Source organism: Numenius arquata, chromosome 8 (assembly GCF_964106895.1).
Source record: "Numenius arquata chromosome 8, bNumArq3.hap1.1, whole genome shotgun sequence".
Taxonomy (NCBI): Eukaryota; Metazoa; Chordata; class Aves; order Charadriiformes; family Scolopacidae; genus Numenius; species Numenius arquata.
The window spans coordinates 11,630,321-11,653,170 of NC_133583.1; the positions used below are offsets into that span (position 1 = coordinate 11,630,321).

The 22,850-nt window shown below is 40.2% G+C and overlaps 1 protein-coding gene across 1 annotated transcript in view; it reads left to right on the top strand.

The window, feature by feature from the left end:
- Positions 1-1,110: 1,110 nt before the first annotated feature.
- The window catches only part of UROC1 (urocanate hydratase 1), a 42,779-nt gene continuing 21,039 nt past the window's right edge, over positions 1,111-22,850 (top strand). Inside the window, exons 1-10 of the mRNA XM_074151842.1 lie at positions 1,111-1,236; positions 8,031-8,161; positions 10,845-10,938; positions 11,904-11,963; positions 15,203-15,331; positions 16,010-16,071; positions 17,028-17,094; positions 17,705-17,848; positions 21,853-21,941; positions 22,409-22,471. Of these exons, the coding sequence (XP_074007943.1) occupies positions 1,111-1,236; positions 8,031-8,161; positions 10,845-10,938; positions 11,904-11,963; positions 15,203-15,331; positions 16,010-16,071; positions 17,028-17,094; positions 17,705-17,848; positions 21,853-21,941; positions 22,409-22,471 (965 nt within the window). The remainder of the gene's footprint in view (positions 1,237-8,030; positions 8,162-10,844; positions 10,939-11,903; positions 11,964-15,202; positions 15,332-16,009; positions 16,072-17,027; positions 17,095-17,704; positions 17,849-21,852; positions 21,942-22,408; positions 22,472-22,850) is intronic.

Here is a 22,850-nt window from a genome sequence, read left to right on the forward strand (position 1 = left end):
ATGAGATGCTGTCATTTAATAATTGTGCTTTGTTGTCATCGCTTGTTGATTGCTGCCTTTGTGGGAAAATGCAGTAATTTTTTATTCCTAGGTTTTAGGCTCATTCCTAACTGAAATGTTTCTCCCAGTTAATTTCACCAGGCTTAAACTGTGGCACTTGAGAAAATTTCCTGGCCACGAGTTGTAGTTCCATGGATGTAATAAAGGTCAAGAAGCTCCTGTATAATTTAAACAACGACTCAAAATGGAGAGCAAAGTTCATGTTGCACTGTAAGTCGAAAATCAAAATGAAGTATATTCATTTACTTGTGATGTCTGAATGGCAGTACCATAAGATTTTCTACTTGTTGTTGACTGTAGGGTATAAAGGTGATTTAGAACTCAAAGTCTTAATTCTTCCTCCCAATAATTGCCCATCTTGAGAAAACCATTACCAGTGCTAATGAGTACATTTCCAGTTAAATGCTACTAGCATCCATTCGTGCCTGTGAGCCAAGAGGAGCTGACACCTAAGGGGGAAATTTTTCTGTTGTCATTTGACAACTGCTGTTAACTGATGAGATCTGAGGAACAGCCCATACCTAGAGGTGTCAAACAGAGAACGCCCATCTTAGCTGAACAGTGTGTGTATGAACAGTGACGTGAATAATAATGATTAACTTTACTTAGTTCCTAGACTACAGAAATGTAAATGCACAATCCTTGAGGTCTCAGGCAAGGTGCGTGCTCCAGGCCATGACTCTTACTAGGACACTGGGGGAATCAGATGATTTGGAAAGTGACTGAATTTGCTCTTGCGGCTTAGCACAGCACCAGCTGACAAAGCACCCAGAGAATAAACAGCAAAACTGTGAATCATTCATTTTGGGGGAGAGGGGAAGAGCCAATGGCATGGCACAGAGGGGAGAGGTGTGTCACCTGTGCTGCCTGCCCTCTCTGCTTGACAGGCCTGTTTGCAAAAGCCAGAGGACAGGCTGTCCTCTTTGAGATCACCCTGGAGTGGTGGTACACCTCAATCTCTTAGCACCTTGCTTGCCTGCACCCTTTGTTCCTCGTTTCCTGTACCTCTCTAGTTTGCCTTTCTTTCCTCCTCACATTTCCTCAGCAGCTATGACCAGCCTGAAGGAAATCTGTCGTGGCCTTCCTCTACACCCTTTGCCTGAAAACAGAGGTCGGAGGAAAGGAATACCCCATGCACCCGTGAGAACCCCTAATCTCACTGCTCAGGAGAAAAAGGTAACATGGGGTTTCACAGGGCCTCACTTCTCTTCCTTTCAGATAAATGCAGCTCGGGGCAGCAGATCTGATCGCCTCAAACGCTTTTCTGAGTGTGCACCTAACTTTGCAGCAAATGTATTTCCTTGGTGTTATAATTCCAGCGGGTAATGGAACAAAGTACTTGGAACTCTTCTGGTTGCTTGCTTTCTTCCTCCCCCAGAGATAAGCAGGTTGATAGGAGAGAGATTTGCTGCACAACATCTCCTGTGACTTTAAATGGCTAAGTAAGAGGCATTAGACTTCAATGCTGCCAATCCAGCCTTGTTCCTTGGAGGTGAAATTATGAATGCTCTTGCAAAAACACTGCATATGTATGGGAGTGAAAGCTAACCTCTCAAATACAATAAACATCAAATGTGGTGAATCAACATCACAGTACAAGCTACACATCTGTATATTTGCATAAAAGATCCAAAGATAATTTATTTTAACCAGTAGTCTGAAGTGTCCTGGAATTTAGGCAAGTTTGTAGGGAGCTGAGTTAATTATTTGTCTTTAGTTGTGTAATTCTTTTCCTGTCTCTTTTTGTTTGAATAGTCTACGTACACACTAAAGTAATCATTGCATTATTTCATGTTAGAGATTTTTAAAAAAAATCAGCAGCAGAAAATAATTGTCAATGTGTGGACATCTTTAGGAATTTGTGTGGGAGAGGATAAGGTGGATTCCTTAGTTTGAAAGTCTGTGCTTCATCACATGTAACATCGCTTATAGTGTGACATTCTGGTCAGAACACAGAAGTTCCTTCCCCACTAACAAGTTGCACGCAACTTCCTTGCCTTTGTGGGAGTTCCCCACTGGCATCAACAGCCAAATTCTTTCAAAGTCCACTTCCACAAGCAGAGGAGAGCCCAGCTGAAGGGTAGAAAGAGGAACAGCTGTGAGATATCCAAAGAGGATATACTTCAATGTCAGGAGCATTCATGGCTGAGGCATCCTATGTGTGCCTGGGACAGCTCAGACACTTGGAAGTGTGGCTACTAAGTGTGCAGAAGGGGGCTGTGGTGTGTGGTGATGGCTGTAAAGATAAAGGAGCAGGGAGTAAGTTTCACTGCTTGTCAGAACATTGCCAATCATCTCCATTTTATCCTTTGCCTTTGCTAAATCACTATTCCCCATCAGAAGTCTGCTATAGCATGAAGGAGTCCATGTTGTAGGAGAGAAGATGGTATCTGTTAAAAGGATGCCAAACCTTACTCTCTATCTGGGAAGAGAAAAGTAATGATGAAGTCCTCACTCTTTATGTAGAAACTGAGATAGTTTCCTGCCTCCTTTAATTGTTGCAGGGAGACAGCAGTAGACTGATTTTCTGGTCCCAGTCTACTATCTAACATCCTACCCTCATCTCTCCTTCTTATCTACCACATGTGATAAGAGGTCATGGTAGCTGGGTTTTTTATTAGACTGTTAAAGATTTAAAAGCTTCCTTTCTGATTTATTTTATTCCTGAATGTTCCACCTTAAACTCTTAACAGAGTTAGAGGCTCAGCTGGTATTTATTTTATATCTGAAAGGTCAGATCTCTTTTTTTTTTTAAGAGGTGTTCCATGCTTAGAAGAGCATGTAGACAGACAACTATGTTTTTCTGTCTGTGTCTACAAGGTGCTTTTAAAGTCTTGAGACAAGCTTCCAGATTTTGTTGGCAGTGTGTAATGCTGAGTGTATTGTGAGGCTTGTCTTTATATATGACACTGTGTTCGTTTTCTCACTGAAGTACTCAGGGGAAGCTTTGATAGAAGTGAAGTTCATAATGCTCTGCTAATTTCCTCAGGATTTGTCGCTCTCTTCATATGCCTTCATTCCAGTTCTAGCCCTTCCTACAATAATAAATCTTAGCACTGCCAATGTTTTATTTTCTTGGGCCTCATTTTGTGGTTATAATAGAAATCCTGTAAGTGAGATTTATAAAGTTCTGTGTGTTTGGGGGCTTGCTGAAGAGGTATATAATTCTTCCCATCATACCAACTTTAACCTTCTTGGATAAACCAAGTCATTTCTCAGAACTGATTCTGTTTATATGTTTCCTGAGTTCTTTTCCTTTGGCATTCTTGCCTGAGGCCTGAAACAGCCACGTCCTCTCTCTTTCCCTCCACAGCTCAGGAAACCCTAGCTTTCTGTTTCTCAGCATCTGTATCTTAATATAAATATGCTACAAGGAAACTACCCCTAAAATCTTATGTGTGGTGTATCCTTTGCAGAACAAGGATGTTGCATGCTCAATACTCATTGACATTCCAGTAAAGCTGGTGCAGCTTGGGAAGAACGTGCACTTCTCAGTGTTGCTCAGAATCAGAAAAAAATGGTATGTCTTCATCCATGCAGCAGTTCCCTTACTTATCTTAGAGCTAAGTGATGTTACAGTCTTCCTGCTACGCCAGCATGATCATCTGCTACCTGATTGCAGTATCATTTGTGTTTCTGCCACAGGGCCCAGAGGACACTAATGGGCCTTGATGACCTTGATGAGCCTCAACTGAGATCTCCAACCATGCCCTCTGCCCATAGGCTTAGGGGCTTCATTTAAGCTCAGGCCTGGGACTCCTATCTTAGTTATGTTGGAGATGTGTCTGTCTCTAGTTCTGTCACAGGTTGTCTCTGTGCCTAGCCATGGGTATTGGTCTGGTCTCCAGCCTGTGAGCTGACTTGCCACTATGAAACTTCCTGGTGATTTCTGAGCCTTATTTCTCTGTGGCAACCATCACCAGGCCTGATCATGACTTGCACTCCTGGCATGGCCCCGGATCTGTGTATTGCCATGGTCTTGCCTGATGACCTGGACTACTGGTGGAACCTGACTGCCACCTCTGGGCTGACCTGCTCACTTCCCTCAGGTACTATGAGGTGGGACGGTGACTGTCCTGCTGGCTGTGTTACTCTGGCTTCATATCCCTTAGGAAGCAGCTGAGTCATGCCGCTTCATGACGCCCTAGCACAAAGAACTGAAAACAAGAGCCTGTGAAGTTGCATAGTTCCTTAAGTTCTTGCTGAACTTTCTGGAGAAGAAGCAGGACCTTAACAGTTGCTTTACACATCCAGAAATGACACCACTTTTAAAAGTTTATATGTGGATTGGGAATGCCAACCTGTTGGCTCCTGTTCCGGAATGTCTGGATGATAAAGAACTTGGTTAAATTTTCACAGCCCATGGGGCATTTACAGCGATGGCTGGTCAGAAATCACCATGTTTACTTCTCAGTTGAGCTGATCTTAACTGGGACCTATCAGGAAGAATAATACACAAAACAACTGTCTTGCTTTTACAGCTGGTGTTCAGAGAATAGTGCCAGCAAAGATTCTGGGCATGGATATCATCAGGCAGAAGAGGACAAGTGGGAGGCAAGCAATGTCTCCACTGGGAAAGGGAAGAACTAAGATTGAAACTGTTGTAGAGTTTAGCTCATCACTTCCTCGCCTTATGCCTTCTTTTCCATCAGTAAACGGGTAAACCGCAAATCTTAGAGTTTGAGTGTCTCAAGATCCTTAAATTGGAAGTCCTGATGATGTTATTAGAAAAGGGAAATGAATGAATGTCATTCCTTTTGAAGAGGCACTGGTTCTTCAGCAAGCATCAATTAACAGAGGCTAGTATTCTTGGTCTCACAACAATCTCACAAAAAAGATATTTACAGCTGATAAGGATTTCATGGGTTCTTTTGACTACGTTTCCTTGACATTTGGAGGTGTGAATCTTGATTGAATGGCAGCAGGATCATTTCTTGTTGTATGAATGCCAGTGAATTAAAAAAAATAAAAGACACCCTACCCATGACTAGAGCTTAAACACAAGAATCAAATGTTAGATCCAGCTGGCAGATCTAAGAGGAAGATTTTGCATCTGATGCTTGTACTGCACTGAGCTGAACTGAATCAGAAACTCAGCAAATTCAGAGTGGGTTTTTTAAAACAACCAGCGGGCTCAGGAGTATAAGTGCAATTGATTACTATTTTTTTTATAAGACACCAAGGAACTCTGGACCTAGTTTTTCAGAGATGCTGAGCACATGCAACTTAAGGTTCTGTCAGTGGAAGTTATGAAAAGAAAGAACATATAAATATCAGATGCACAATGTCTAATATTTAGAGTGCAATGTGCCAGTTACAGGTAGCATCAATCCTACTTGAAGGTCAGAATGTTTTATATGGTGCTTTAGTGATAAGTAAGGAATAATGGTCTTGTATTGCCTTTCCACAAAAGCATGATGTACAGCCTCTTTGAATTTGCTTCTTGAGTTCCTTTCTCAGGTTATTCAGTTTATGACTCAATAATGAACATGCAAAATTCTTCCAATGCACATGGCAATTGCCCTTTCATAAAGCAGTCAGGCTCCATGCAAGCAATTTTAAGTGCCCTAGCTCTTCTATTGAGAGACTGCTTCAGAATGTCTTATATTTAAATTCTTCTAATTTCAAGACTACGTTTTTATGGCTAATTCACAGCTATTTATTCCTCTTCTAGCATTTCCCTGAAGCTCCTTCCTGCTTTGACATTTATCCTGCAGTGAGACAGCAATCGAATGTCACCTTTGTTCCGTTAAGCTAAACAAGCCCCAGTCTTAGTCCTCTTTCACAAGAGCAGCTCTCTATTGTCTGTGCAACCAAGGCACCCTTCCCACCCTTCATGTAACATCCAAGTTCATGTTTCATTAATGTATGCATCATCAAAATTCAGGCTTCTGCTAATGTGTAACATTAATAGGCTAGAGGCTCGGTCTAAGTGAATTTATTTGAAAATCCAACCAGATTTTCCTTGCTTGTATTTTTAGAGTGAAGAAAAATATTTGCCCATTAGTTTCATTGTAATACAAATAATATATTAATCAAAGACTGGGTTATCCTTGCCAGACTGGGAGCAAAACACTCATCCTAATAGTTCTCTCTAGTTCTCATAGGCAGGCAAAAAGCCAAACGTGGCAGTGTTTTCCTCTTGATTTTGTTGTTGCAAGTGATGCAGGTGATTTTATTCTTATTTTAGAAATTTCTTATGTCTAGAACCCACTGTGATGGCTGAGATTGACTTTGAAAATCCCGACATATTTTGACATGGTGTGGATGTAGCTGGCATTCTTGTGTTTATTAATAACATGCCTTTGAAAAATGACTGCTTATCTAACTGGAGAAGAACAAGGTGGTATTTGGAGATGGAAGTTGCATTTGCTTATCTGGTAAATATGTTTTCCCCCTTGTCATTCTCTGTGTGGAGTGGCGAATCTAATTTGTAGGGTTTTACTGGTCTGATTCTCAGCAGGTGTAAATCAGCACAGCTTCACTAATCTGAAAAGGTCTGACCCATAAGCCTGCTCAGCAGCAAGTATGCCAAGAAAAACCTCTCTTAGTATAGGGCATTTTTAGATTTAGAGATACTGTTCTTTCTGTCTGCTCTGAGGTATGTGAGACCAGCATGCTCAGATGAAAGGGCTGGAGAGCTCTAGCTGTAAGAGCCAGACCATAGTCATGTTGAATGAGGAGGTTTATTACTGAGCTAAGGGTTTTATGGAGCTTTTTAGCACTTCTTATCAGGATGGATGGTGATGATACCTAGACTGGATGGTTCTAGGTGCCTTTGTTGTAGATACCTATTTCTTGTACTACATCCTACCCCTTCACTTTCTCCAGAAAATACTTGCTTCCAGAACTCCTTGAACTGCCACTGGCAAGTGTCACAAACATGGGGTATCCTCACTATACTCAGCCCTCTCTGAAACTGGGTTTTCCTGGTTGTTTTGTAGACTGTTACCAGATCTGGAAGCAAACTTGATCCCTTTCTATTCTTTCCACAGCTGTTAAAAATCAGCCTAAAGATGATGTGAAATTCCACATGACTTGTGAATGTCTTCAACTAAACATCATTTGGATAGTGTCACCATTTGTCAGGGAACTTATAAGATCTTTTATATCTTTGCATGAAATTGGCTTTTTAAAGATTATGAAATATTTATTTTCATTATGGTTTTAATCAAATAGAACATGGAATACGGAGACATGAATTAACATACTGTTACTAAATATAGTGACTTTTTTATGGTTTCTTTTGTCCAAAAGGACATACTGTACTTTGCAAACCATGGGTAATGTCTTTGAAGGCAATAGGGAGTATAAGACACATAGTATCATCTGCAGAACTTAATTCAGTGTCTAGTAATCACTTCAGCTAATTTGGAAGTGATACATGTAGCGTCAGTAAAATAACGTAAACCACCACCCTTTGTAATACATTAGGATGCTAAACGTAGTGCATCTTTAATAAAACTTAGCCCAAGAACATCTTCATCTGGGAGCTTGTCACATAACGCAGGGCAAAAATCCCTTTTTGAATGGAAAGTACAGTAGCATCTTCAGTGTCTCTAGGAGTTCAGGGTCTCACTTTAAGGATTTATGAACAATTTTTTCCTTGGTAGTTCAGTGCCCCCTAGCATTGTGAGAGGGAATTCATCCATGTCTGATATTGATAGGATTAAGCACTACTTAACAAACCTCCAAGGTCTCTCCATGAAGATTTCAGGGGTGAAGGGGTGGGAAGAGGAGGGTTAAATGTGTAGAGCAATTGAATCTACAAGGAAGGATGCAGGTGGAAACACTTCAATAGGAAAGCAGGAATGGAGCTCCCCTGGTGTGAGCTTGGCCTTTTAAATTATATCATCCTTGTGATAGCTTAGGCAGGCTTCCAGCTGAGTCTGATTATCGTTCAGGGCCACCCATTTACCTCCATTTCTCTTTTACCTCGATTTTTGTCTCTCATTGTTTTTTTTTGGCAGCTGGCTTTGCGCAATGCCTTGCGTTATTTCCCACCTGAAATACAAAAGAAGCTGGCACTCGAATTTGCTGAAGAACTCAGGCTGTACGGCCATATCTATATGTACAGATTCTTTCCAGATATTGAGATGAGGTAAGGACTGGATGGTTCACATTGTATTTGACTGCCATTTGCTTACCAGATTTCACCTGTGAAACCGACCCTTAAATAGTGGCATTGCTGCCTCTTGCAGGAGTCATGTCATAACATATTAATGAACTGCATCATCTGAATAAATTGGATGTTCTGCGTATCATTAGATAGCAGTGGTTGCATTTCCAGTGAGGGATACTGCATGTTTTGGGATGCTCTTCTGTAAAGCTGCATAACAACGAACCTCCAGCTTTCATCCTTTCTCTGTCCTCATGAGAGTCCCATGGATCTAGCAGGGAGACAGTGTGAACCTTTCTGGATAGGCACAGGACGGTCTTGCTGCTGGAAAGCTCAGCACCGCTCAGCACAGGGAAAGGATTGTGCAAGGTTGTGTGCCTGATAACACCAGTTTTACCATACCGAGAGATCCAAATGCTCTGCCCCTTGGCAAATCTTAGTTTCTAGAGGCCAGTCGTTACTCAAAGACCCCTGATTGCAACCTGGACAGAAAACTTGCAATAGTCCTGAGCTGCTGCAAGTGAATTCTCAACTGAACCAAGAGGTAAGATCAGATGAGTGGATCGGTTGAGACCTGCTGTGAGTGGCTGGTTGTTTTCCAGTGTCCCAGAGAAGGTCTTCTGGGCTTAAAAGAAAGGCAGTACATTTTTCCATCATTGGAACCTGTATCTGACCCCAGTTTTTAATATGCTGTGCCTGTTGCCTGTTGATCTTGGAGCATCACTTCATTCTAGGGCTAAAGGGGCTAATGTTTGTGAAGCAGAACAGTTTTAGAGAGGGCTGCCAGGGGCTAGCTTCTTTTTTCAGACTGATTGATTCCTTTTTGCATACAGCAGGGGCCTGGTTAATGTCTGTACAGAAATCTGAATAAAGCAAGCAGCTAGAAAGCACTCTGATTTCCACAGACATCCGTATTCCTGTGCTGTCCATTCTAGTCTGGGGTCAGCTCTCACAGAATTCAGCTAAGGCTAGGACAACTGGAAGATTGTCTGAAAGATATTGCAGAGCTGGACTCCATAGGACCGAAGTCCTGAAGTGCGGATGAGGGCACCTTCGAAGTAGGCTTGAATGAGGCAGTCCACCAACTTGTTTCCATCACTGGCATCAGTGACTCTTTGACAGTTTCAATTATTTTTTTCTTTGTGATCATTTCACTGATCACTCTAATAGATTCCTGCAGTCTCAGATTAAGAAAATGCCTTTTGTTTTCTGTAGTCTGGTAGTATTTGATTTTTGTTCTGTATGTCCCAGGGAGCATAGTCCATCTTGGTTCTGTTCCATTTGACAGCCGTGTCACCGTACCAGCACACTCAGCTGATATCTGAACTTTGGGTTTCTTAAGTTCCAAGCTACTTTATGTGGAAATAACTCCTCTTGATGAATTGTTATCATTCCACAGAAATCCTGTTATTTTATCACATCAAGCTTAGAAAAGCAGAAAACACTAATAAAAAAAGTATTGTGGAAAAACTCAAATACTTTCCCTCCTAGTTTGGCAATAACTACAAGGCATTTGTTTTAGTATCCTAGTGTAAGAACTTGGGATAAAGTGCATATGATCAGGGGAGGAGCCCATTCACTAAATCTGTAGGATATACATTCCAGATCTTGGCTCAGATCTGGAATGGGACAGTGGATGTCCAATTTTTTTTTTTTTTTGTAGTTAGCACTCTTTAGCCTAACCTTTTCAGTTTTCTTCCCTGTACAAAGCAAGTGTCCAGTCACTGAAGATCTATGGTCCAATAAAAGGAAGATAATTTAGAAACTATGTCAAATGATCCTATCTACCTTTAGGAATTTTCAGCATCTGCAACGGTGGTGGTGTTCACAGAATGGGAAAGAGCAAAACTCTTGATCAATGGTTATACTTCCTTTTGGTGTCACACCTCGGAGGCATCAGCACAACACAGCAAAGGAACTATCCCTGCCCTGAAGAGCTACAGTATAAATCTAGGACTAGAAGTTTTAGAGCAATTTGATCTAACAAACAGATGGCGGGGGAGAAGATAACAGTAAAATGATCACAGCAGCTGGCATTGAAGCATATTAGGGCTAGGAAACCTGCCTCAGAATACCTTTGTGAGGGTTTCCCATACCTCGCCTCTCAACTTTCTGGATGAAATGCTTCTTAGTCACTAAAAAGACCCATATTTCTCCTAACTAGTTCAGTTTTTGAGAGTTTTCTGGGACTGAAATTCAAGCTGGGTGTTTTTCTTAGATAGGATCTTAAATAACAAGGGCTGATGAGCTTGAAGGCAACTTCCACTGATGCTATTTTCCTTGGCATTGCAGGACTCAGCTGCTTGGCCTGGCAACTGCATTACAGAGGCCAGTTCCAGCATCCCCATAAAAATCCACTTAGAAAAGCAGTGAGAGTTCTTGGCCACCACATTTATAACCAACTGTGATTAACTGATTCAGCAAATAATAAGCTGAATACAATTTTTTTCTTTGCTTAGTTCTGATAGTAGTTAAAATCTGATTTGCTTGTTAAGGTATGTCATTTCAGAGCTGCACCTTTTCCTTTTTTTTTTTTCTTTTTGAATAAAAGCCTGCAACTCAAATGGGTGTGTGGACATGCAGGGATATTTCTGTGGGGTGTGTTGTTGTGGTTGCCCTTGTGAGTCAAAGTGTCTCTCCTAAACTTTTGTGCCTACCATTTCAGAGCGTACCCCATAGGAGACTACCCCTGCAAGACCAAATCAGCTGCTGCCATTATGTTGATGATTATGAATAATCTGGATCCCTCAGTGGCTCAGGTAAGGTACAGTGAAAATAAGAAAGCTGGATTCGTAGGGCAGCAGCAAATGTGCAAGTTACTTCTTTTGTGTGCTCTCACATAAAACCTAAAGAATTTAGGCATATAGGTGAAGTTAATCCTTGTGCAGGATGGAATCCTTCCTCCATGGATGGAATAGCATTTTAGTTGTTCATAGGCATTTTGCTGGTTCTGTGCTCCAAGGTACATGCCAGCTCCTGTACTCATAGAGCTGCTTGCTGTGTGTTGGCTCAGCAGCCCCATTCCAGTAGTGCCAAGGCAGCCTCCTCACAGAGTACTAATCCTGCACGGTGGGTCCTGGTCCTCACTCAGACCTCAAGGCTCACCAGCACCACCACCAAGGCTCACTCCAGCTCCCATGATGTACAGGAGCTTGGTCACTGTCTGTGAGATAGGTAGAGCTCAGCTCTAGTACACTCCTCCTACAACATATGTTGAAAAATTAGTGCTGATGCTTCCTGTATCTTTGAAAGCTCATCCCTCAAGGACAGAATTACCAGATGATTACAGGACCAGGGTCGATCCTTACAAGCACTACCCAGTGTAACGCATCTTTTTGCAAATGGCAGGGGAGAAGCAATATATCTATGCCCTGCTGGTTGCAGACTCTTCCAACTGTAAATGCCAGTAGCAACCAAACTGTAAACTCAGTCCCTGTTTAAGGGAGTTTACTGGGATGTCTGTCTGTTACAGAAACTACAGGGATCACACTGCATCCAATATACCATTGTAACAATAACAAACAACTCATTTTGAAAAAGAATTTTAAATTTTTTTTTTCTTAAATGATCGCTTTTATGATGGCATTTTCTGATTTCAAGAATCTGGAGTGTTGATGCAATAAGCTGTAGTAAAGATTTATTACTGAGATTAAAAAAATACCTTGGAGATACACGGAAATGTTTCAGAAAAGTGCTTGTCTTATTGTTAAATTGTCTTTTTCAGTTTCCTCAGGAGCTTGTCACTTATGGAGGAAATGGACAGGTCTTCAGCAATTGGGCGCAGGTAGGACATTGCTGCTTTTGCAACTTGTTTGATGAAACCAGTTTCGCCCTCCCCCACGCACGTTCTGCTTAGGCAGTTTGTGATAATTCTTGGCAGTCGTTGTCTCAAAAAGCTCCAAAACATCCTGTCTGGATAGAGAAATGCTCAGTTATGAGCTGCATAGATGGTGAGAGCTTTATTTAGTAAGGAGAACTGAGACAGCCCAACAGAAATACTAAACATAATACCATAAACATACCAAGCTGTGTATGATGATGTAAAGACCAGTTTTTTGTCTTTCCCTGACACATTTGTATGTGCCTGTATATTTTGGAGAGAGAATTTTAGAGTCAAAATAAATTCTAGGAAACAAAAAAGTGTATATTTTGCTTGCTTGTTTCTGGTACTTTTGCAACATTTTTCACAAGTAGTGGAATAAAAAAAAAAAAAAGACAAAAAAAAAGGCTTTGATTTAAGGAAGTGCAATCTTGAGTCATTTTCCAAGCAAATCAAACAAAGAGGAAGTCAAGCAAAACCACCAGGAGGCCTGCGTGGATGAACAAGGAGCTCTTGGACAAACTCAAACAGAAAAAGGAAGCCTGCAGAGGGTGGAAGTAAGGACAGGTAGCCTGGGAGGAACACAGAGAAATTGTCTGAGCAGCCAGGGATCAGGTTAGGAAAGCTAAAGCCCAGACAGAATTACATCTATCCAGGGATATCAAGGGCAACAGGAAAAGCTTCTACAGGCACATCAGTGATAACATAAGAAGCACATGGACTTGTTGGAGTGAGTCCAGAGGAGAGCCACAAAGATGATCAGACCTCTCCTATGAGGACAGGCTGAGAGAGTTGGGGTTGTACAGCCTGGAGAAGAGAAAGCTCTGGGGAGACCTCATAGCAGCCTTCCAACACCTAAAGGGACTACAGAAGAGATGGGGAGGGACTCTTTGTCAGGGAGTGGAGCAATAGGACAAGGGTAATGGTTTTAAACTGAGAGAGGGAAGATTTAGACTAGGTATTAGAAAGAAATTCTTTACTGTGAGGGTGGTGAGACACTGGAACAGGTTGCCCAGAGAAGCTGTGGATGCCCCATCCCTAGAAGTGTTCCAGGCCAGGTTGGATGGGGCTTTGAGCAACCTGCTCTAGTGGGAGGTGTCTCTGCCCATGGCAGGGGGTTTGGAACTAGATGATCTTTAAGGTCGTTTCCAACCCAAACCATTCTATGAGTCTATGATTCTGTAGCTTACATAAGCAAAAGCTGACTTAAGGAGCAAACTTCTGTCATAAAGGATCATGTATGCACATTGTTGTGGCTTTATTTGAATCTGGCCTCTTGCTTATTAAAAAATCCAAGCAAAACTAACATGTAAATGGAGGACCAACTAGGGGAGAGGAATGGATCCCTCACTGTAGAATGGAACCTGGATTTTCTTCCCAGTTTGACTGTGATTTTTTGTTTGTGGCTGAGAGAAAACTCAGTTTCCTAATCTAGTAAATGGGAGTTAAGTAGAAGTCTTAGGCAGCTTTTGAGGCAAAACTATTCTGACTTTAAAAAGAAAAGTACCATGGCATTGCACACCATTTCTTTATTCTGTGTATTAATTACTAAATGCCAGTTAACTAATGCCTGTTAACCACATGAGTTTTGCAGCGTTTCTGATGTGGGCAGTGCAGCAGTTTATATTGTAGCCTGTGTTGGACTGGCATCCCTTAGGCAGATGCTGGGCTGCAAGGTGAAGTAGAAGCCCGGCCAAAGTCAGAAATACTCTTTTCTCTTGTTCTCATCCAACCAAGAGCTATGACCTGCAGTTGGTTCACAGCAGAACAAACAAAACCTTTTTGTTTTTGCTTACTTAGAGTAGGAATCACATGAATGATTTGGTTATGACAGAACATTTTGTTCTGTTTGTGGCTTGCAAAACAACATGCTTTTTGGAAATCTGTCATTGCAAAGTTCCTAGTGAAAAGGTTCAGTTTGGTTTATATCATCCACACAGACCTGTGCTTTCTTCTGAATAATTTTAAAAGAAAGAAATGTGTCCAGACCTATCTTTAAAAGCCTGCAGATAACGGAACTGTTTGTTAAGCTAGGAAAGGCTTTCCTAATTGTGCCTTTCGATGCAACAAGATCTATCTTACAGCTTCTACTTTTATTACAGTGTTTTTCCCAGCCTGCTAAAGAATTGAGAGTTCAGTTAGTTACCTGTTCTAAGAACAGAATTTGATTATTTGTTATTTTTCATGAAACAAAAGCAAAAAGTAAAAAGCAAGACAGTGACTCTAGTAACTCTTTCCTGCTCAACTTAACTTACAACTTGGAAATTAGCTGGGTTAGAAGGGACTGGCTTCAAATCTGTCAATTTTTAATTCAGATTAAAGACACAGAGAGGTTAAGTGCCCATGACAACTGATATTGCTGTCTCTTTGATCAGCAGTTCCATATTTTTTCTCGAAACTTTGTGTCCCTACAGAAACTCTAGTTTCAAGCTATTGTTGAATTCCAATATTGATGCGAAAGCTCCTCTCAGGCCAAGTTGTCACATACTAAAAGTCCCGTAAAATATAATGGGTTTTGTGATAGACAATGATGGATGTGAGTCAAATGTATAGGCAGCTTAGATGGTCAAAGCCTATTTTTGGCATACATCAAGAGTAACTGTTGAATAACGCAGATAAAGTTGAGATGTGTTTGTTTGTGTACTCCTGGGTGCCTCAAGGACTCTTTTCACTGTCGATAATGAAAACTGAATTTTTTTCTTCAAAAAGAAAAATTATTTCATTTTTAATGCACACTTTAATATCCATCCGTTGAAAAGATGACAAGCTCCAAAAGATGCTGAATTATCCATTTCAGGTTAGGATCAACAATATGCATGGGTATTTTAATCACTTTATAGGGAAAATTTTACAGTTTGGCTTTGGAAGGATTGCCAGAAAAGTGCCAGATCCAAATGGTTAACCTCAAGATAAAATTAGAACAGTTTTAAAAATGAAGGATTTCTGGGATTTGTACTGGAGAGTTATTCTGGAACTTATTCAGACTGTTTCTAGTTGGTGATTTATTTTTCCTGCTGAGTGATGTCTCTTAATGGACTTTATTAAAAGCAAAAATGTGTTGAGAGCTCTGGCTCTTATTCCGTATGCGAACACACCTTGTTATCTCTATAGCAGCCTTCATGTTCAAAGTTTAGCAGAGTCACAAAGAAACATAAATGTAAGATGGAAACATATTCCCTCACTTTCCTTGCTTTTGCTTTCAGTTCTGGTTGGTAATGCACTATTTGTCAGAGATGACCGAAGAGCAAACACTAGTAATGTACAGCGGACATCCTCTGGGGCTCTTTCCCAGCCATAAGTATGCTCCTCGATTAATCATTACTAATGGCATGGTAGGTATTAGTATCTTGTTTTGTCTTTTTTCTCCTCTTCTGTTTGATTTTCAAGTGTTTTCTGAATTAAAATATTATTTATACTACCTGAACTTACAACACCACAAGGGAGAATCTGGGATCCAAATTCTGCAGCATTTATTCCAGTACAGTCGCTCTCACCTCAAATGTGCTGATCTGCAGTGATGGAAGGAACAGCCTTCTTCTTATTAGACAACTTCTTTTCTAACTGAGCCTCAGCTTTACATGTTCTTGATCAAAACAGTTCAGCTAGGCTCAGTTTGGAAGATTTAAAAGCCCTCAATAGGCAAACAGATGACTATTCATCAGATGCTCAGATATCTGGAGTGCTTTGCTTGGAAGAAAAGCTGGACAAGTGAACATGCTGGTTCATCGCCAGTCTTTTGAGACATTCAATATCTGTCTCTCTGCAGGCCAGTTTTGTGGCTAGAGGACTGCTTTCCTTAAAATTTGCATGACAGTCACGCTGCCAGAAAGACCAGACATCTCTTTTCTAATCCTAGAATACGGAATGAACATGAAATAAAACACCTGAATTGCTCTTCCTGTTTTTCACAGTTTTTCTATGCGTGTGACATAGAGAAATGTAGGCTGTTAAAAAGATCTGTCTAAATCTCTAATTTGCTTATCTGGGTTTTCTTTTGATTGTTTTCTTAGGTTATTCCCAACTATTCCACCAGAGATGAATATGAAAAGATGTTTGCTTTGGGAGTAACAATGTAAGAAAATACCTCACTATTAAAATATATCAAATACTTAGCTAAAATGCAATTCATACATCAAGCAGTGGCTGGTTAGAATTTCTAATGTAGATGGATTTCTACTGTGCTGCATAAAGTCCTGGTGCTACAAAGCGTTAATGCACACTTAAGTGGAATTACTTAGGAGTTTGAGTTATGTTCAGCCACATATATAAGGATGTAGTTGAAATCTGCTAGGAATTAGGTTTATATGTGGGACTTGGCTGAATTAGAGTCTGAAGCCTTAATCATAAGTTACTTATAGGACCGGCTGGTTCCACTTTTCAGTGGTTGTTTTGCAATCTACAGAAAACACAACTTATGAAACATTCCTTTGCACTAAGAGAAAGCTTTAAAGTAGAAAGTTACCATTTTTTATATTTTCTTCAATGATTATTTACCTACTTTTGAACTGCTCATCTAGTTGATGAGCAGGACTATTATTCTGTTGTGTACCGTGGAGAGAATAAATTAAAACCACTGGAGAGCTGAGTGTGTACAGATAAGGAAGCCGGAAGAACGGGCATGAGTAGAATGTCCATTGCCACTTTCCTGGGAATTTCATAGGAATGTGGACAACCATTTTGGGCCAACAACTTCAAAAGTGACTATGTTACTTAGAAGCGTGAGTGCCACTGAAATACAATGACATAAAGACACCAACAATGTGAAAAGGAGTGTCCTTGTGTCCAAGTCACTATGCTAAATTCCAGAAAAATTTTACACTCAGTTTTTTGATCCATGCATTTTTGAACTCAATTTAAAGAGCAAAATGATCCTCTGAAAATATGTTGGTGCATTTGATAATAGCAGATCTTTAACAATGAATCAAAGCAGAAACATTTTTTTTGTTATACTAGAAACACATGTAGATGTGCACAGAATTCATTCCTGCCTGAGTAACGTGGTATAATTGTGTTCATTGCTATCGCTAGGTATGGCCAGATGACTGCGGGGAGCTACTGCTACATTGGGCCTCAGGGAATAGTCCATGGAACTGTGGTAAGAAACTGGGGAGAGGTCTGTGTGTCTATACCTTTTGGAGGAGGATGTCTCCCACAGTGACTGGTGTGTGGCGTGGATTGGATTGCTGTGAGAGGATGTTCTGGCTAGCAAAGAAATTCTCATTGCCTGCTCTTTAAAATATTAAGTGTCCTTCCACTCAGCTAGTCCATGGCATCTTATCCAGAACACAGACCTGAAGGAATCTACAATCAAGATCTCAATCTGAGCTCATATCTAGCTACAATAAGTGAAGTATGAATTAACCAAATGTGTTGGATTAGATAAAAACATTTTCTTAGCTTGTTTTCTTAGCTGCTTAGCTCAGCTGTCTTTTGCAACCATCCTGAATAAGTCTCTATACCCCAAGAGCAGAATGTTGGGAACCACTGATTATTCCATTCTATTTCATGGTGAGAGAAATAAACATAATCATGGTTTCATAACATCACTTTGTAACGTGTTTCCTTCTTAAAAGATTAAAACAGTTTTATGGTCCCAATGACCCCTGAGTCTCAGGCTCTGTTTGCAAAAGGGACAGAAGATCTTTAAATTTTAGGGACTTTAAGAAAAATAGCTCCTGATAATTGCTCTATTGCATTGTGTGCAGCTGACAGTGCTCAATGCAGGCCGTCGCTACTTGAAGGCAGAAGACCTGTCTGGAAAGGTGTTCGTTACTTCTGGTCTCGGAGGGATGAGTGGGGCTCAAGCCAAGGCTGCGGTCATTGCTGGCTGCGTGGGGATCATTGCAGAGGTGAGAGCAATGCTGCTTTCATTTTGTCATTTCTCCTTCTTGTGCTGAATCGGAACCCTCTTTCTCTTGATCTGGCATGTTCCTCAAGCAAGTCTGACAAGCCAAACTCAAAAAAGATACTCTTTTCTAAGATCTGTCTGTCCTTTTCTTTGCTGAGCATTTTTCACCGCTATTTCACACTCTATTTTTTCACTCACTGTACGGATATGAACTGTATCATCTTATAATTGCTTCACAAATAATGAAGAATAATGGTGTCAGATGAGCCTTTCTCAGTGCCTGAGCTACCCTCTTTTCATGTGTGAATGGGTGCAACATCCACAGGCAATTCCCATGGGAACTGAACCCTCATTGCCAAAAAAGTCTGTCTTAAAAAGGTGTTAGTTACATTATGATTAATCTTCAATGCCTCTGGCACCCTTATCAGGTGCAATGGAAAGTACCTGTTAAAAATGTTGGTAGGATTCACTCATCAAGTTTGGGACTAACAAAGTTGCTCAGTGCTGTGATTCTCTGAAGTCAATGGGATTTTGTAAAACCGGGAATTTTAAAGTTGGCTTCAGTATGAAGATGGTGAGGATTATTACAAGCACTTACGAGAATCACAGTTCGTAGAGAATGAAGGAAGCTCTTCTAAGGCAAAATGCTGATGGGGGAGAAGTTCTGTAGTACCATTTTCCCTGTTCCCTGAAGCTCACCCACAGCACATATTCTGTGTAGAGAGTCTTTCATCCTGATGTAATGTTGCTCTGTTCCAAATATATTAAAATAGCCCAGCTATTTCCTCCCATAAACAAAGAGAATCTGATAACCATCTGTGATTCAAAGACTGCTAATGTCCAAGCAATCAGTATAGTGTGTGATAGGACCCACTGGATCCACAGATATCCTTAAGTCTCATATATAATGCAGAACACCAACATCATAATCTTGGTTAAGTATATGTCCCTGTAAGTTTTGATTGAAATGCATTTTCATATAACAAAGTAACATGGACTCTTTTCAGTGGTTTCCAGTGATAGGACGAGGGGCAACGGGCACGAGCTGGAACATAGGAAGTTCCATTTAAATACGAGGTGAAACTTCTTTCCGGTGAGGGTGACAGAGCCCTGGAACAGGCTGCCCAGGGGGGTTGTGGAGTCCCCTTCTCTGGAGATTTTCAAGACCCGCCTGGATGCAGTCCTGAGTAATGTGCTATGGGCAATCCTGCTTTAGCAGGGGAGATGGACTAGATGATCTCTAGAGGTCCCTTCCAACTCTGAAAATTCTGTGATTCCGTGATTATGTTCTCCTAATATGTGCATTTTTCAGCTATTATGCCTATCATAAGGTTCTGTTCTGACAAATCAGATGGAAGGATGGGCTACAAAAACACTGCAACAATTTTTAACAGAATTAATCTGCAATTCTGTGAAAATGGAAGTGAATATCTTTAATGATACTGACTATGGAGAAACAATAAACATTTCCATGCATTTCTTTCCTCGTGACTACCTTTGGATTCAATACACTGGGGAAACTTTCTTAGTGGAGCAGATATAGGACCAACCAAAATGAATTGAGCTTTTTTGACTACCTGCATTTGATGAGCTCTGGTTACTGCTCCAGTGAAAGCGAGATTTTTGAGAAGTCCAGTCAGAGCTGACTGGAGTGTGAGTTCAGACTTCTCAGCCAAAGTCATTTATAGAGAGAATTAGCTGGCAGACATCTGCTGTGGGCATGTCACTTGCTGCGCTGAAAAGGGTAAGAATATTGCAGTCTGACCGATGGTAATTATAATTAAACTTCAAAACATAATGAGTCAGACTGCCCCCGTGGCATGCAGTAAATGTGGCCTGCTCCGGCTAGCTCAGGTCTTATTCATGGAAGGTTACTGTTTCATCTGTTTTACGATGATGGTGCAAAAGTGTTTTTGTTAGCACATGAGTTCTGCATGTAATTTAGATCTCATCGATTACTCCCTGCAGATGAAAAAAATTTAATGGACTTATTATTGAATAAATTGTCTTTATTCAGGCTTCTACTCTGTCATCATGATCTTTCAAATGCTGAAATACAAAAGAAAGATTCCAGTGAATGCGATTCACAGCAGTCCTTTGTCCTTTTCATCTCTACGGCTACAGATGATTTTGTTCAGGAGACTGAAAATCGCCTGGTTTTTATCTCCTGTGAGATGATCCTTGTCGGAAATGAGTCTCAGGAGCACATGTGGACAGCTATATATATGTACATATTATTTATTTAAGGAACTATTTATGCAAATGACATTGATGAATTGTGCAAGAGATGTCATTTTGTCAGCCAGAGCTTCCGAAGCTCAGACAGAAGGGATTAATGGTGCAAGTCTTTTACCTCGTCTGTTTGACACGAAGCAGATTGTAATTTTATGAAATAATTGTGTGGAGGGCCAGACTATCTCCTCTGAGCTGCACTAAGCTCTCTAGGGTTACAGCGGAGGTGACATTAGCTCATCATATTTGTGCAATTTTTTAAACTACTGAGATGCTGATCAAAAAATGCGCATATTTTTGAAACTGTGGTTCAAAGGAAGCTAGTTTTCTTGAGTATGCTAGTAAGTCTGTGAAAGACTGTCAGAGATAGGATGTGGTACAGATTTAAATAGATCTGATCTGTGTTATGCTGAGCTCTAGATGAACCCAATTCCTGTAATTCATACAGACCATTTAATCTTTCCTCCTGTGCTGATTTAAATAACTCCCAAAGAAGCTGTCCCCCAGGGCACCTGGCTTTATTGAATAATTCCATTGGCAGTGACACTGATATTATCATAATCTTCGGTTTTGGAAGGATAGTCTTTATTATTGATGTAGGAAATGATGGAAGGTTTCTCATACGAAGAATAATTAGGAAAGAAAAGGCGTCCTGGTGTTCAAGTGACTCCTGAATACAGAACTTATTTAATTTACATATAAATACTTTGTTAATGAGAAATAATAGAATGAAAATGATGGGGGTGGATTATGAAGAAGTAAAAATGCTTTAATGGAATACTAGAAGATACTCAGGTTATGTGTTTTATGCACACACACCACTGTGGGTGTTTAAATCCCTTGCTACCACAGAAAATTGGCTCGAATTAATTTTGCCAATTGCTTTATGCTGCTGATAGCTCATTACAAAAGTATTAACGATGTGCAAGTTTATACACTAAGCCATTAATATGGAACCTGTGCCAAAACCTCCACAGTTTGTCTATCCATTTATATTTTTATCCAGCTGCCTCCTACGCATATACACACTGTCACACGCAGAAGCTGGGCCCAGAGGAGAGTACAGATTTGGGATTGAGCTTGTTTGGAGCTTCAAAGTTCAAACAAGAAGGAATTAAAGATGTAGTTTTGTTTTGATCCATTCCATTTTTCAGAGGCATTAGCCAACTGGGACAAGAAAATGCTTTCCTCTTTTCTTTTCCATATTTGGTTGAGATTTTCAGCCAGCAGTCAAAGAACAAAAGTGAGGGTCAATTTTATTCAGCAAACCATTGCATCATCCTGGGCAGTCTGGCAGAAATGTCTGTCTCTGAGCTGACCAAAGAAAATATTTCCTTAATTAAATAGAAATTTTATTTTCACTAAAAATAGTCAGATTTGAAAAATAAATTGGAAAAAAATTGGCTTTCATTTTTTCAATGTAATCATGAAAAGAAACAATAAGAATAATTAAATTTGGTGTAAAAATATTACCTCTTGCACAATTTTAATGATAATTTTTGGTTTATAAAATATTTTGGGAAGTGATGTATTAAAAAGTTGTTTGGTTTTGGTTTTTTTTGCTTCGACCCTGGAATGAAAGAGAAGATAAAGTGGAAAAAAAATCAGAGGCGAAAAATAAGTATTTGAACAATCACTCCATATTCTTAAAGTCAAGGCAGGGCTATCCCCTTTACCCATTTGCTACTCTTTCTGGCAGGCAAATTGAAAAACTAAAGGTAAAAGTGACTGGACAGGGGAAACAGGAGTTTTAAAATCTCTGCTATTTCTTAGGTTGATGAAGCAGCACTTTTGAAACGTCACAAGCAGGGATGGCTGATGGAAATCTCTAACAACCTGGACCATTGCATTGCTCGCCTTAGGTATGTCTTGTAACATAATTCAGTGGGTTTATCTCTGCTTCCTAATCCTTGCTTTACACCTTTCTGCATTGTGCCATTTTAGTGTGCGTATAGAAGGGGTTGAGGGACACCTCTTCTTATTCCAGGTCTGCTTTTCAATGTGAATCCATCCTTCCAAACAGCAGCAGTCATTATTAGTGATTACCAATGCTCACTGCAAGCCACTACCAATGCTTTAAATCATTATATATGTTAAGTGTCTTCATTCAGTTTCATGAATATGCATAGAGCAATTATCAATAAAGTTACACTTGAAGCATCACTCAAGCTTTTTGGAATCAGAGATTAGCAATTACGTTGCCTAGATGAGTGTTGGAAACTACATAAAGGCTTTTTTGCTGGGTTTGACTCTGTATGAGATTTGTACATTGCGAGATGGAATTACATGAGGTACATTTTCTTCAACCGGTCTTTTTAATCTATTCTAGAGATGCAAGGAAGAATAAAATTGCCCTTAGTTTGGGTTACCATGGGAATGTGGTAGATCTATGGTAAGTAGTATGTATGGATAATGGATATATTAATGCTGTTGCATGTTCGTCAACCTGGAATTAGTTCTCAAACTTGGAAGAGAAGAGGCATTAAACCTAGTGCTGAGTTCATTACTCCAAATGCTCATGAAATACTATATTGTCAAAAGAGGCGTCTTCATCCTGCAGTTCCAGTTCCCAGTTGCTTCCCATGCAACTTCTCCTTTTCTTATGGAACAATTAATTTCTTAGGGAAATAAATCTCTAAGATTCTTCCTTGGATGAAGAAAGAATCCCTTTCCTTCTAACCTCTTGCTAATTGGATAGCAAGAAAATGTCTTTGACTTCAGTGAAGAATAGAAGTATTGAGGTATTGATTGAATAAAAATTATCAGATGAT